This window comes from Erinaceus europaeus, chromosome 18, assembly GCF_950295315.1.
Source record: "Erinaceus europaeus chromosome 18, mEriEur2.1, whole genome shotgun sequence".
NCBI classification, from domain to species: Eukaryota; Metazoa; Chordata; class Mammalia; order Eulipotyphla; family Erinaceidae; genus Erinaceus; species Erinaceus europaeus.
In genome coordinates this window covers 21,613,175-21,627,170 of record NC_080179.1, presented here as the reverse complement: position 1 = coordinate 21,627,170, position 13,996 = coordinate 21,613,175, and the positions used below count along the sequence as shown (strand labels likewise).

General features: G+C 40.0%; 1 protein-coding gene across 3 annotated transcripts in view; it reads right to left on the bottom strand.

The window, feature by feature from the left end:
• Positions 1–13,996, bottom strand: part of FASTKD1 (FAST kinase domains 1) — a 56,561-nt gene that overhangs the window by 10,712 nt on the left and 31,853 nt on the right. For all 3 annotated transcript variants that reach the window (XM_060177745.1, XM_060177744.1, XM_060177743.1), the window contains 5 exons: positions 13,170–13,301; positions 8,835–9,318; positions 5,556–5,670; positions 3,736–3,864; positions 378–509 (listed from right to left, as the gene is read on the bottom strand). In XM_060177745.1, the coding sequence (XP_060033728.1) occupies positions 378–509; positions 3,736–3,864; positions 5,556–5,670; positions 8,835–9,318; positions 13,170–13,301 (992 nt within the window). The remainder of the gene's footprint in view (positions 1–377; positions 510–3,735; positions 3,865–5,555; positions 5,671–8,834; positions 9,319–13,169; positions 13,302–13,996) is intronic.

The window sequence follows — 13,996 nt, the reverse complement described above, 5'->3', positions numbered from 1 at the left end:
ACTGTAGTGCAGGAACACTGGTACTCTGAGGGTGGGTATACTGTGGTAACATATATTTGTAGAGGTGTGAAACTGTACTAAAACATAGTCTGGTAAGTTAACATTATCCTAGTAAAGAAAAAGAAAGTTAAAAACGATGTATCCTTTCTATTTAACAATTTACTTCAGAATTAAATTTTACTGGGGCCCAGGAAGTGGTATACTGGTTAAGCAGTTGGAGTTAGAAGCATGAGGCTCTGAGTCTGGACCCTGAAACTGCATGTCAGAGTAATGCTCTAGTTTATTCTCTCTCTCCTTCCCCCTTGTGTTAATAAAATAAATCTATAAAGATATAAATGAAAGTAAACTTCTATCTGATAAAGAAAAACAACTCAAACCTTTATTAGACTTTTGTTGACAGAAGCGGTCATGAAACCATGGTATCTGATACTCAGGGCTTTCCAAGCAGACTGCTCTATTTAGCGCCATAACACATAACCGGATTCTGTTCTTTGAAGATGGCGATAAAACTGAAATAACAAGTAAAACAATTTCAGTAGCTTAGACATAGCAAAGATAATCGTTTTTATTTTATTTATTTATTGTATAAATAAACTGAGAAGGGAATTGGGAGATAGAGAGATAAAGAGACAGAGATCTAAAGCACTGATTCACCTCTTGCAAAGCTCTCCCCCTGCAGGTGGGGACAGGGGGGCTTGAACCCAGATCCTTGCACATTATAACATGTGTGCTCAACCAGGTGCACCACCACCTGGCCCCTTACAGTCCCCCCTACATTACTAATCCCCATTATTGACTGTTACTTTTAGTCGCATATGATGAAATTATTTCATTTGTACAAACATGCTTTATGTTTTTTTGTTTGGGCAGTGCTAGCGCCATAAAAGTGTGTGATTTCACTGCTCCTGGACTCACTTTTTTTTTTTTTTTCCATTTCTTTTTCTTTCAGAGAGTGATAAAGGGTGGTCCGGCAGGTGGCACAGTGGATAAAGCACTAAATTCTCAAGCATGAGTTCTCAAGTTCAATCCCCAACAGCACATATTCCAGAATAATGTCTGGTTCTTTCTCTCTCTCCTTTCTCATTATAAATAAATAAAATCTTTAAAGAGAGAGAGATAAAGGGAAACAGAGCAGGAGAGACAAGACAGTAGCAAAGCCTTCCCCAGTACAGAAGCACTTCCATGCAGGGCCAGGGGACAAGCCTAGGCTGTGTACACTCACCCTCCCTTGTGAGCAATCTCCCAGCTCCATGCGTTAGATTGCTTTACAATCATCTCATTCAGTGTCACGATCAGATCAGTGTTCTACTGTTACCACTAATTACGAATGTTAAATCTATAGTTTAAGTGATACTAAAAGAGTCAAAGAGACATCTCACTGAGTAGGACACATGCCTTGCCATGCATATAACCCAGGTTCAAGTTCTAGCATCACATGGCAATACAATGGAAGAAAGGGAAGTTTTGGAGCTATGGTGTCTCTCCCTCTTTCTCTACCTGAACAAAAAAGTGTCATATGAACAAGTAAATCATGCACGCATGAGGCCTCTGGTTACACATGCAAAGAACAGAGTCAAAGAATTTTTGTTAGCTTAACATTCCAGTTAGGAATGGAGAGGCCCAGGTGGTGGCTCAGTGATAAGTGTTAAATTCTCAAGTATGAGATTCTCAGTTCAATCCCTAGCAATGTATGTGCCAGAATCATGCTCTGGTTCTCTCCCTCTCTGATAAATAAATTAAATATAATATCCCAGTTAGGAATATATCCTAGAGAAACAAAGATAAGGTCAATGATTCATGTAAAACAATCACTATTTGAAATAATAAATTGGGAACAGTTATATTAATAAATGTTATTATAGCCAAATAATATTAAATAGATACTGAAAAAATTATTAATATGGTAAAATGCTCAAAATACAACTCTAATTTTGTTTAGACATGTAAATTTAGAGGGCAGGGAGATAGCATGATTATGCAAAAGACTGTCATGTCTGAGGGGCCGTGCAGTAGCACACTCAGAAGGAACAAAATTTTTAAAAATATTTATTTATTTTCCCTTTTGTTGCCCTTGTTGTTTTTTTTATTGTTGTAGTTATTGTTGTTGTTAACGATGTCATCATTGTTGGATAGGACAGAGAGAAATGGAGAGAGGAGAGGAAGACAGAGAGAAAGATACACACCTACAGATCTGCTTCACTGCTTGTGAAACGACTCCCCTGTAGGTGGGGAGCCAGAGCTCGAACCAGGATCCTTACTCCTTACTCCGATCCTTGCACTTTGCGCCACCTGTGCTTAACCGGGTGTGCTACCGCCCAACTCCCCAGAAGGACCAAAATATAAGCCCCACTTGCAGAGGGGATGCCTAACAAGTGGTGAAGCAGTGCTGCTAGTATCTCTCTTCCTCTCTTCTCTATCTCCCCTTCCCTCTCAGTTTAATGTTTCTATTTAAAAAAAAAAAATCACGGGGCCTGGTGGTGGCGCATGTGGTTAAGTGTACACACTACAGTGCAAAAGGACTCAGGTTCGAGCCCCTGGTCCCTACGTGCAGGGGGAAAGCTTCACAAGTGGTGAAGCAGGGCTGCAGGTGTCTCTCTATCTCTCTCCCTCTCTTTCACCCCCTTCCCTCTCAATTTCTGGCTGTGTCTATCCAATAAATACATAAACATTTTTTAAAAATTCATCAGGAGTAGGTTTACCATGTAGGTCCCCAGTCTCTACACTAACCCTGTGGGCAATAAAAACAAATGAGTGATTAATAAATAAATTTTTCATGTTTGAGACTTCAGTCCCCTGCATCACTATAAAGCATAAGTCAGAGCAGAGCAGTTCACTGGCTTAAAAAAAAAAGAGAGAGAGAAATTGTGGTCCAGAAGGTGGCACAGTGGATAAAGCATCGGACTCTCAAGCACGAGGTCCTTAATTCAATCCCTGGCAGCACATGTACCAGAGTGATGTCTGTTTCTTTCTCTCTCTCCTCCTATCTTTCTCATTAGTAAATAAATAAAATCTTAGAGAGAGAGAGAGAGAGAGAGAGAGAGCGCAAACATAGAGTAAAAGGAAAGAAACTGTGAGTTGGGCGGTAGCGCAGCAGGTTAAGCACAAGGATCGATGTAAGAATCCAGTTCGAGCCCCCGGGTCCCCACCTGCAGGGGAGTCACTTCACAGGCGGTGAAGCAGGTCTGCAAGTGTCTGTCTTTCTCTCCCCCTCTCTGTCTTCCCCTCCTCTCTCCATTTCTCTCTGTCCTATCAAACAGTGATGACATCAATAACAACAACAATAATAACTATTACAGCAATAAAAAACAAGGGCAACAAAAGGGAAAATAAATATATATATATAAAGAAATTATAGAAACCTAAGAGCAGGAGAGAAGGCAAATTATGCTAAGCATTCAAAGGAGCACATTTTTTTGGTAGTAAAATGGTAAGTAACATTTTATTTTCTATTTTTAAACCTTCTGTTTTCCAAATTTTCTATCATAATCAGAAAATTTATTGTTAAAAAAAGAAAGAAAATTTATTATTAACAGAAAAAAATCAACACTTCCAGCACAGTGTTAAAACACACACATTACCATATGCAAGAACACAGGCTTCAATCTCGTGCCCACAAGTGCTTCACAAGTGGTGACGCAAGAGACTCCTAGTGCCGGCCATGAGCCTCAACAATAACCCCGGTGGCAATATAAATACATACATGTGATAACCGAACATTAAAATGTAGGTACATACTTCCAACTTGAGAATTCAGCTTGGCTAAGAATTTGATATTAAAAATTGCCATTAGCAGATCTTCTGGGAAATATCCAAGTGTAGCCAAGGAATAAGCATGATGCACTAGTACATGAGGATCCAGTGTACCTATAACAAAACTCAGGTTTAAAAACTATGATGGACAGCTTCTCACATATTCATAAATACATACTTTATTCAGCTAAAATAAGACATTTTAATAATGACATAAACAGGGCCAGCAAAATAGTTAAGTTGATACAGATCAGTGAAAGTCCATTAACAAAAAATGAAAAGCAAACATAAATACAAAAACAGCCTTGAACCAACTAACCTACATTGTTAGAAATTCAAGATTGAGGTGAGGAGGATACCCAGCGGAAGGAGAGTGGGAAAGGGAGATTAGGAGAAGGGTACATAGATAACATTCTATTTCTTGATCTGGATACTGACTACCTGGATGATTCAATTTGTACAAATTTATACTGCATGACCGTTCATGCTAAGTATATGTGAACATTCCTGTAAAAAAAAGGGAGAGTGGGGGGGGACAGGCAGCGGCACACTGGGTTAAGTGCAAGTAATTAAGCACAAGGACCCTTCAGGTGTCTGTCTTCCTCTCTCCCTCTCTATTTCCTTCTTCCTTCTCAATTTCTCTCTGTCCTATCCAGTTACATGGAAAAAATGGCCACCAAGAGCAGCGGATTTGGAGTGCAGGCGCCAAGCCCTAGGAATAACCCTAGAGGCAAGAAGAAAGGAAGGAAGGAAGGAAGGAAGGAAGGAAGGAAGGAAGGAAGGAAGGAGTTCTCATGTCTGAGGCTTCAAAGTCCTCGCATCAAACCCCCACCCCTCCCTGCACAACTATAAGTCAGAGCTGAGCAGTGCTCTGGTAAAATTAATTAATTAATTAATTATTCTTTTTTACATTTTAAAATTTTATTTATTTTACCTTTTGTTGCCCTTGTTTTTTTATTGTTGTTGTAGTTATTATTATTGTTGTTATTGATGTTGTCATTGTTAGATAGGACAGAGAGAAATGGTGAGAGGAGCGGAAGACAGAGGGGGAGAGAAAGATAGAAACTTGCAAATCTGCTTCACTGCTGCAGGTGGGGGAGCTGGGGGCTTGAACCAGGATCCTTACTCTGGTCCTTGCGCTTCACGCCACGTGCGCACTTAATCCGCTGCGCTACTGCCCAACACCCAAATTAAAGAATATTCTAAACTATAAGAGACCAAAGAGGAATTAACCAGATGCCGTGAGTAAACCTTGATTGAATCCTGGGTACAAATAACCATTGTAAAGTGTTGTTAAAAATTCGTAAGCTCTAGCCGGGCGGGCTAGCTTCACGGGGGGGGGGGGGGGGGGGGGGGGGGGTAACAGAGGCGCGGAGACTTTATTTAAGAACAACGATTCATAAACTAATCACCAAACAGAACTCTGCTGTCTCTTTGTGGCGGCGCAAGCACTCTCTCTTACTCTGGAACTCAGGAACCCAAGAACTCTCTCTTACTCTCGAACTCTGAAACTCTGGCGGGGTCCCTAGGGGCGGGGCCAAGCGGGCCCGCGAAAACTAACTGGCCTGATCCAATTCTCTTGGCGGGGAGAACTAGAACCCAATGTAAAGCATACAACAGTAAAGGGCATGTTGGTGAAGCAGGTTTGCAGGTGTCTCTGTCTTTCTCTCTCTCTAGCTCCTCCTCCCATCTTGATTTCTCTCTGTCTCTATCCAATAATAAAATAAATAAAAATATTTTTTAAAAGAACATTTTTTTAGATATAGAAGTCATAGAACTAATGTATTACCAAACAATATACCTACCTAAATGAGAGTTAAGGTATTCAATGTAAGTTGTAAAAAATTCCTCCCTTTGAGGTGGGTCATAGTTCAAGGAGCTGAATGGAAGAAGAACAGCAAGCAGCTGGAAAGGATGGATCTGCATAAACAGAAGAACAATGGCACGACTTAAATTCTAGTAAAATAAATGGAAATTCAACCAGTTTTAGATAGAAGCCTTTCATTGCACCGCCTCCCAGACCACAAGCCTTTTTCTACTATACCTATAGATAAACGAGCATGCTCATGGTTAAATGACAAATGCTAGCACTGTGTTTAATGGATCATTTTTCCATCTAGCTATACCTATTGAACCCCAACCACTAATTTCTAGTACTTTCAATATCAATGCAGAAGAAACCAGTAAGCTCAACTTATTAGGTATAAAATCCTGTTCCAGAATTCGCTAATTATTAACATAAGTAGGAATTAGTAACACTAATCTCCATGACGTGTACATTTGATAGTCATACCATATAACCTAACAAAGAAATATCTAGGGATCGAGCGATAGTGCTCCCAGTTGAAAGCACAAATTACTATGCACAAGGATCCAGGTTGAAGCCCCTGCTCCCTGAAGGCAGAAGGGGGCATTCAGTGAGCAATAAAGCAGGTCTGCAGGTGTGTCTGCCTTTCTCTCTTCTTGTCTACCCCTCCACTCTCAATTTCTCTGTTCGATTTAATAAAATGAGGAGGGGGAGAGAAAGGATGGAAAGAAAGAAAGAAGGAAGGAAGGAAGGAAAGAATGGAGGGGGGAGGAAGGGAAGAAGGAAGGAAGGAAGGAAGGATGGAAAGAAGGAAGGAAAATTTTGCTACCAGGAGTAGTGGATTCATAGTGCTAACACTGAGCTCCAGCGATAACCCTGGTCACAATTAAAAAAAAAAAAATTCTGGGAGTCAGGTGGTAGTGCAGCAGGTTAAGCACATGTGGCGCAAAGCACAAGGACCGGTGTAAGGATCTCGGTTCGAGCCCCCGGCTCCCCACCTGCAGGGGAATCCCTTCACAGGCGGTGAAGCAGGTCTGCAGGTGTCTACCTTCCTCTCCCCCTGTCTTCCCCTCCTCTCTCCATTTCTCTCTGTCCTATCCAACGACGACGACAACAAGAATAACTACAACAATAAAACAACAAGGGCAACAAAAGGAAATAAATAAAATAAAATTTAAAAAAAAATTCTTAATTTAAAATCATCATGATTGGGGCCAAGTGGTGGCACACCTGGTGGAGTGCACATGTTACAATGCATAATGAATTGAGCCCCCCGTCCCCCCCTTCAGGGGGAGAGCTTTGCAAGTGGTGGAGCAGGGCTGCAGGTGTCTCTCTCTCTCCCTCTCTATCACCCCCTTCCCTCTCAATTTCTGACTGTCTCTGTGCCATAAAGATAATTAAATAAATAAAACAATTATTTTGTCATTTATTTTCCCATTATTCATTCATGTGGGTTTTTTTTTAATTCCATTATTCATTCATCTATACTTTTTTTTTTTAATTACCAGAGCACAGCTCAACTCTGGTTTATAGTGATGTAGGGGATTGAACCTGGGATTAGGAGCCTCTGGCCTGAGAGTATCTTTGCATAACCATTATACTATCTTCCCCACCCCTTATTCCAATTCTTAATTACTGCCAGAAACTACCCTAACCAAAAAGACAGACTTTAGTGAGAAATGTTATCTGAATACCTAGAAGTGACGCTGAAAGTTTCAGACCCCAATCTCCCTTGGGCCTTCTCGAAATTATAGGTGTCATCCTTGAAGGATGACGTACTTACAAATGATTAACTACTTTGCCTAAGCAGCTTTCTTGCAAACTCTCTTAAGTTGCTTAAAAAGGCAGTTGTATTATATATAGCAAGACTTCGATAACTGTGTTCCCTGGCCACTAATTATTAGTCACTTAGGAACATCTAAAATGCCTTTTTTAAAATTTTATTTATTTATTTTCCTTTTTCTTGCCCTTGGTTTTTTTTTTGTTTTGTTGTTGTTGTTGTTGTTATTATTATTGTTGTTATTGATGCCATTGTCGTTAGATAGGACAGAGAGAAATGGAGAGAGGTGGGGAAGACAGAGAGGGAGAGAGAAAGACAAACACCTGCAGACCTGCTGATTCACCGCCTGTGATGCGACTCCCCTACAGGTGGGGAGCCGGGGGCTCAAACCGGGATACTTACTCCGGTCCTTGTGCTTTGCGCCACGTGCACTTAACCCACTGTGCTATCACCCAACTCCGTTAAAATACTTTAAACAAAAGCACACCCATTGTCCTAGTGAGAAGTTGTAGGGAAGGGCTCTACCGCTTACAGTGAGCTGTCTCAGAGCTGGTAACACAGAACCCAGGAGAGTGAGAGAAAGGAGAGACATGCTTCATCTAGCATCAGTCACAGAGGTGCCAATCAGAGACTCCTCCCCACTTCATCACCCTAACATCAGAGAGTAATCATAAGCAAACCCGTAACACTGATACAGTTCAGAAAGACTGTTGCTCTCTCTTGAGCAAGCCTCCAGTCTGTCTGTGGGGGTGTACAAAATAAGTCTATACTCTTCCTTGCTTGAGAGATCAATGCCTTATCCACTGTGCTATCTCCCAGATCATATACTCTTTAAATTTTTTTTAACATTTAAAAAATATTTTATTTACTTTAATGGAGAGAGAGACAGAGAGAAACACATAGAAAGAGACCAGAGCACTTCTCAGCTTTGGCTTATTGTGGTACTGAGAACTGAACCTGGAACCTCAGAGGTACAGGCATGTCTCTCCAGCAATGGATTCTCTTTCTGTGACTTGGTTTATCTTTGGCAAAAGCCAGAGTCCATGAACCAGAATGATAACAGAATGAACAAGAGTGCTGACATACAAACTAGAGTTTAACTCTTAAACTTTCAATTTCAGTTAAGTCCTCAAAGTACTTATGGTGAACATTTGTGTTTTTAATATTTTTTATTTATTAACTTACTTTCCCTTTTGCTGCCCTTGTTTTTTTTTATTGTTGCTGTAGTTATTATTATTGTTATTGATGTTGTCATTGTTAGATAGGACAGAGAGGGAGAGAGAAAGATAGACACCTAAACACCTGCTTCACCACCTGTGAAGCGACTCCCCTGCAGATGGGGAGCCGGGGGCTCGAACCATGATCCTTATTCTGGTCCTTGCACTTCGCACCACGTGCGATAACCTGCTACACTACTGCCCAACTCCCAAACATCTGTGTTTTAAAATGCTGGTAACGATCTAAAATTAACATGAGACATTTCAATTCAATGTTCACCTTTTCAATATGTTGAGTGACCACCGAGGCTACCTTATCCAGTAGCAAAGTGCTAAGATAGTTAGTTCTGGATATAAATGATGCAATCCCCACAACATTTGTATAATTAATTTCATGCACCAAACACTGTAAAGTAGCGACAATTCGCTCAAGAAAGGATTCAGCAAAGCAGTCTCTTCTTAGGGCTCTAAGTTCTTCTGAATGCAAAAACAAGTTGTTCCAATTTTGTATTTTCTGATTACCATAATAATCTAATTTTTGAAGTAGTTTCAGTTGTTTCCCAGTAGTACTATCTAAGCACATGTGATCATTTTGAATCCATCTTGAAACAGATGTGATCAAAACATTTATGTCAAATAAGTTACACTGTGGTAAAACTGATTCAATTCGAGCTATCACCGTGTCATCTAGGTGAGAAGGAAGCATGGAAACAGCACAGACTAGGCTGCGGATGTCAACAAGTATATTGCTGGTTTTCAAATATCTGTAAAGAATGAAAGAACAGAATTAAAATAATTCCTCAGCAACTGAAAACAAAAACTCTAAGTACTGAAAGATAAATATGCAATTACTATAATTAATAAGTGTGGTAGGTTTTACCATGTTAATGGAGGAAAGGTTAAGTAAAATCAATGATGACAAGGCTGTAAAAGGTCACTAAGAGGGGCCGGGTGGTGGCGCACCTGGCTGAGCACACACGTTACAGTGCGCAAGGACCCAGGTCCGAGACCCCAGTCTCCACCTGCAGGGGGAAAGCTTCATGAATGGTGAAGCAGGGATGCACATGTCTCTCTTTCTCTCTCCTATCACCCCCTTCCTTCTTGATTTCTGGCTGTCTCTATCCAGTAAATAAATAAAGATAATTTTTTTTTTTAAAGTCACTAAGGTAGCCTTACGATGTTCTAGGTAAGGCAGCAAAATATCTCACTTGGGTAGAAATGTTCTATGACACTTCTTCAAATTCCAAAACTTGCATATTCATGTGAGTTTACTTCCAATACTACTACACATTCACCAAAACAAACACCCCACCAAATGCAGCAGCAGGAATGCTCACGCTCTGCTGGTGGGAATATAAACTGGTAGGTACGTTTTAGAAAACTGTTTAAGGCTGGGAGTATGGATCGACCTGTCAACACCCATGTTCAGCAGGGAAGCAATTACAGACGCCAGACCTTCCACCTTCTGCATCCCACAATGACCTTGGGTCCATAATCCCAGAGGGTTAAAGAATAGGAAAGCTATCAGGGGAGGGGATAGGATATGGAGTTCTGGTAGTGGGAACTGTGTGGAGTTGTAACCCTCTTATCCTATGGTTTAGTCAATGTTTCCTTTTTATAAATAAAAAAATTAAAAAATAACTGTTTAGTAGGATCTAGTGAAACTGAGCATATGTATAAACTATGACTCCATAGTATATTCTTATATTGCAAACAGTCACTAAAGTACATACTTAGGTTTACTAAGAGATATGGTATTTATAATAGAAATATCTGGGGGCCAGGTGGGCCAGGTGGTTGAGTGCACATGTTACAATGTGCAAGGACCCAAGTTCCAACCCCTGGCCCCCACCTGCAGGAGGAAAGCTTCATGAGTGGTGAAGCAGTGCTGCAGGTGTCTCTCTGTTCTCTCTCTTTCTCTATCACCCCCTTCCCTCTCGATTTCTGGATGTCACTATCTAATAAATAAATAAAGATAATTTTTAAAAAATAGAAATATTCATAAAAGTAAATATCTGGAAACAAATCAAATACTCAACAGTAGAATAGATAAAGTTCTTTTTGCTGTAAGCTTACAGGAGAAACCACACTGGGAAAAAAAAAAAAAAAGAGGGAGTCAGGCTGTAGCACAGCGGGTTAAGCGCAAGGACCATCGTAAGGATCCCGGTTTGAGCCCCTGGCTCCCCTCGTACAGGGGAGTCACTTCACAAGTGGTGAAGCAGGTCTACAGGTGTCTATCTTTCTCTCCCCCTCTCTGTCTTCCCTTCCTCTCTCTGTTTCTCTCTGTCCTATCCAACAATGATGACGACATCAATAACAACAACAATAACTACAACAATGGCAACAAAAGGGAAAACAAATAAATATTAAAAAAATAATTTAAAAAAGCACACAGATCAAGGTTCAATCCCCTATACAACCATAAGTCAGAGCCAAGTGGTACGCTGGTCTTATTCTCTTTATGTGTGAGTTTCCCTCATAAAAGTAAGTAAGTTTTTTAAAAAAATGAAGTACTAGAACTGAAAAATACAGTTAGAGGGGGACACCAGCAGAAAGACAAACAAATGTTGAAGTGATGATCTAGAGGACAGGGTAGAGGAAACCATCACCACTACCACGAGCAGCAGCAGCAACAATAACACAGCAACTCGGCAAGAAAAACAAAGAACTGGATTAGGGAGATAGCATAGTGATTATACAAAAGAATTTTCACACCTGATGCTCTGAGGCCCCAGGTTCATTCCCCAGCACCACCATAAGCCAGAGCTGAGTCACATTTTATCTTTTATTTTAAGCATTTTTTTGGGGGGGGGTTAATGGTTACATTAAAGTGCAGTCATTGACACATGGGTACAATTTCTCATCTTGTAAAAGTTCTAATATATATATATATATATATATATATATAGAGAGAGAGAGAGAGAGAGAGAGAGATACATATGGGAGTCGGGCGGTGGCGCAGCGGTTTAAGCGCACGTGGCGCAAAGCACAAGGACCCGTGTAAGGATCCCGGTTAGAACTCCCGGACACCCCACCTGCAGGGGAGTTGCTTCACAAGTGGTGAAGCAGGTCTGTAGGTGCCTGTCTTCCCCATCTCTCTCCGTTTCTCTCTGTCCTATCAAATGATATCAATAACCACAATGTTAAATAAAGGCAACAAAAGGGAAAATAAATAAAAATTTAAAAATTTTTTTTTTAAAAAAAGATATAGATACATGTGTATATGTTTTGCCTCCAGGGTTATTGCTGGGGCTTGGTGCCTACACTATGAATCCGCTGCTCCTGGAGGCCGTTTTTTTTTTTTTTTAATTTTTTAAAATTTATTTATTTATTCCCTTTTATTGCCCTTGTTGTTTTATTGTTGTGGTTATTATTGTTGTTGTCATCGTTGTTGGATAGGACAGAGAGAAATGGAGAAAGGAAGGGAAGACAGAGAGGGGGAGAGAAAGACAGACACCTGCAGACCTGCTTCACCGCCTGTGAAGCGACTCCACCGCAGGTGGGGAGCCAGGACTCAAACCGGGATCCTTACTCAGATCTTTGCACTTTGCGCCACCTGTGCTTAACCACTGCGCTACAGCCTGACTCCCTGGAGGCCGTTTTTTGTTGCCCTTGTTATTACCCTTATTGCTGTCATTGTTGCTGGATAGGACAGAGAGAAATTGAGAGAGGAAGGGAGACAGAAAGGGAGAGAGAAAGAAATACCTGCAGCCCTGCTTCACCACCTGTGAAGGGACCCCCTTGCAGGTGGGGATCCTTCTGCCAGTCCTTGCGCTTTGCGCCACATGTGCTTATCCCGCTGCACTACTGCCTGACCCCTTATAAAATATTTTTTAAGGTCTTGGATGGACCTTGAAAAATACATGTTAAGTGAAATAAGTCAGAAACAGAAGGATGAATATGGGATGATCTCACTCTCAGGCAGAAGTTGGAAAACAAGATAAGAAAAGAAAACACAAGTAGAACCTGAAATGGAATTGGTGTATTGCACCAAAGCAAAAGACTCTGGGGTGGGTGGGTGGGGAGAATACAGGTCCATGAAGGATGATAGATGACATAGTGGGGGTTGTATTGTTAAATGGGAAAGTGGGGAATGTTATGCATGTACAAACTATTGTATTTACTGTTGAATGTAAAACATTAATTCCCCAATAAAGAAATAAATCTAAAAAAAAAAAAAGAAAAAAATGTTTTAAGGATGAGGGTAGATAGCATAATGGTTGTGCAAAGAGATTCTCATGCCTGTGGCTCCAAAGTCCCAGGTTCAATCCCCCACACCACCACAAAGCAGAGCTGAGCAGTGCTCTGGTAATATATATATATATATATATATATATATATATATATATATATATATATAATCGATAATAAAATAAAGCAGAGGAGGCTGGGAAGTGTCACACTTGGTTAAGCACACACATTATCATGCACAAGAACATATGTCCTCTCACATAGCCACATATCACCTAACCCAGCCTTTCTTTTTTTTTTTTTTAATAACAAGCTACCTAATGCTACCTCTGAAAATTCCAACAGTTCTATATACAATTAAAACAAATACTGAGACGAGGTTATAAAATGAAATACTAAATAGATACTTCCATTTTGATCTTACCTAAGCAGTAATTCTCTGAGTTTCACAAAAAGTTCTTTATTTTGAATATGTAGAGAAGTCAATATTCGAACTATCTTCAACAACTCTATTGGTTCGTAGCTATCCAAATGTTTATTCAGAGTTGAAACAATTCTAAAAAAGAGTGATGTATTATATATTATATTATATTATGTTATGTTATGTTATGTTATATTTTATTCATTTATTAAACATGTATTAAAGAATTCTTTCATGCCAGAAATTAGGCTTTGTGCTAAAGAAATAGCAATAATGAGATAATGTTTTCTAAGAAAAATTATCACAAAATAGTATAAACACATTAAGTAAGCAAAAAGGAGAAAGACAACTACCAGATGGCTTCACTCATGTGAAGAATTCTAAGAACTGAAACATATGAACTTGAAAATCCAAACAAAGAAAAAAAATTTAGAAGTAAACAAAGCATCTCTTAAGACTTTGTGAGAACTATGCTGGTGATCACTGGGCCGGACTTTGGTGGGGGGTGGGATGTGGAACTATTCCCTGTGATCTTTTTTTAATTTTTATTCTTTTTGATCCCCCCCCCATATTAACTACAAGTGAAAAAAAAAAAGGGGACTTGAAAAAAAAGTATACCTAAAATAGTAAAAACATTTAAAAGAGAATGAGTTGTTATCAACAAAGTGTGAATAAAATGTCTTATTACTGGACTAGGAGATAGCTCACCCAATAAGATGCACACACACATTACAATATGTGAAGACCCAGAATTGAAGTCCCAGTACTTATAGAGCACTCTGCATGGCACCTAGGGAGGCTTCATGAACAGGAAAGTAGTGCTGTGGTAT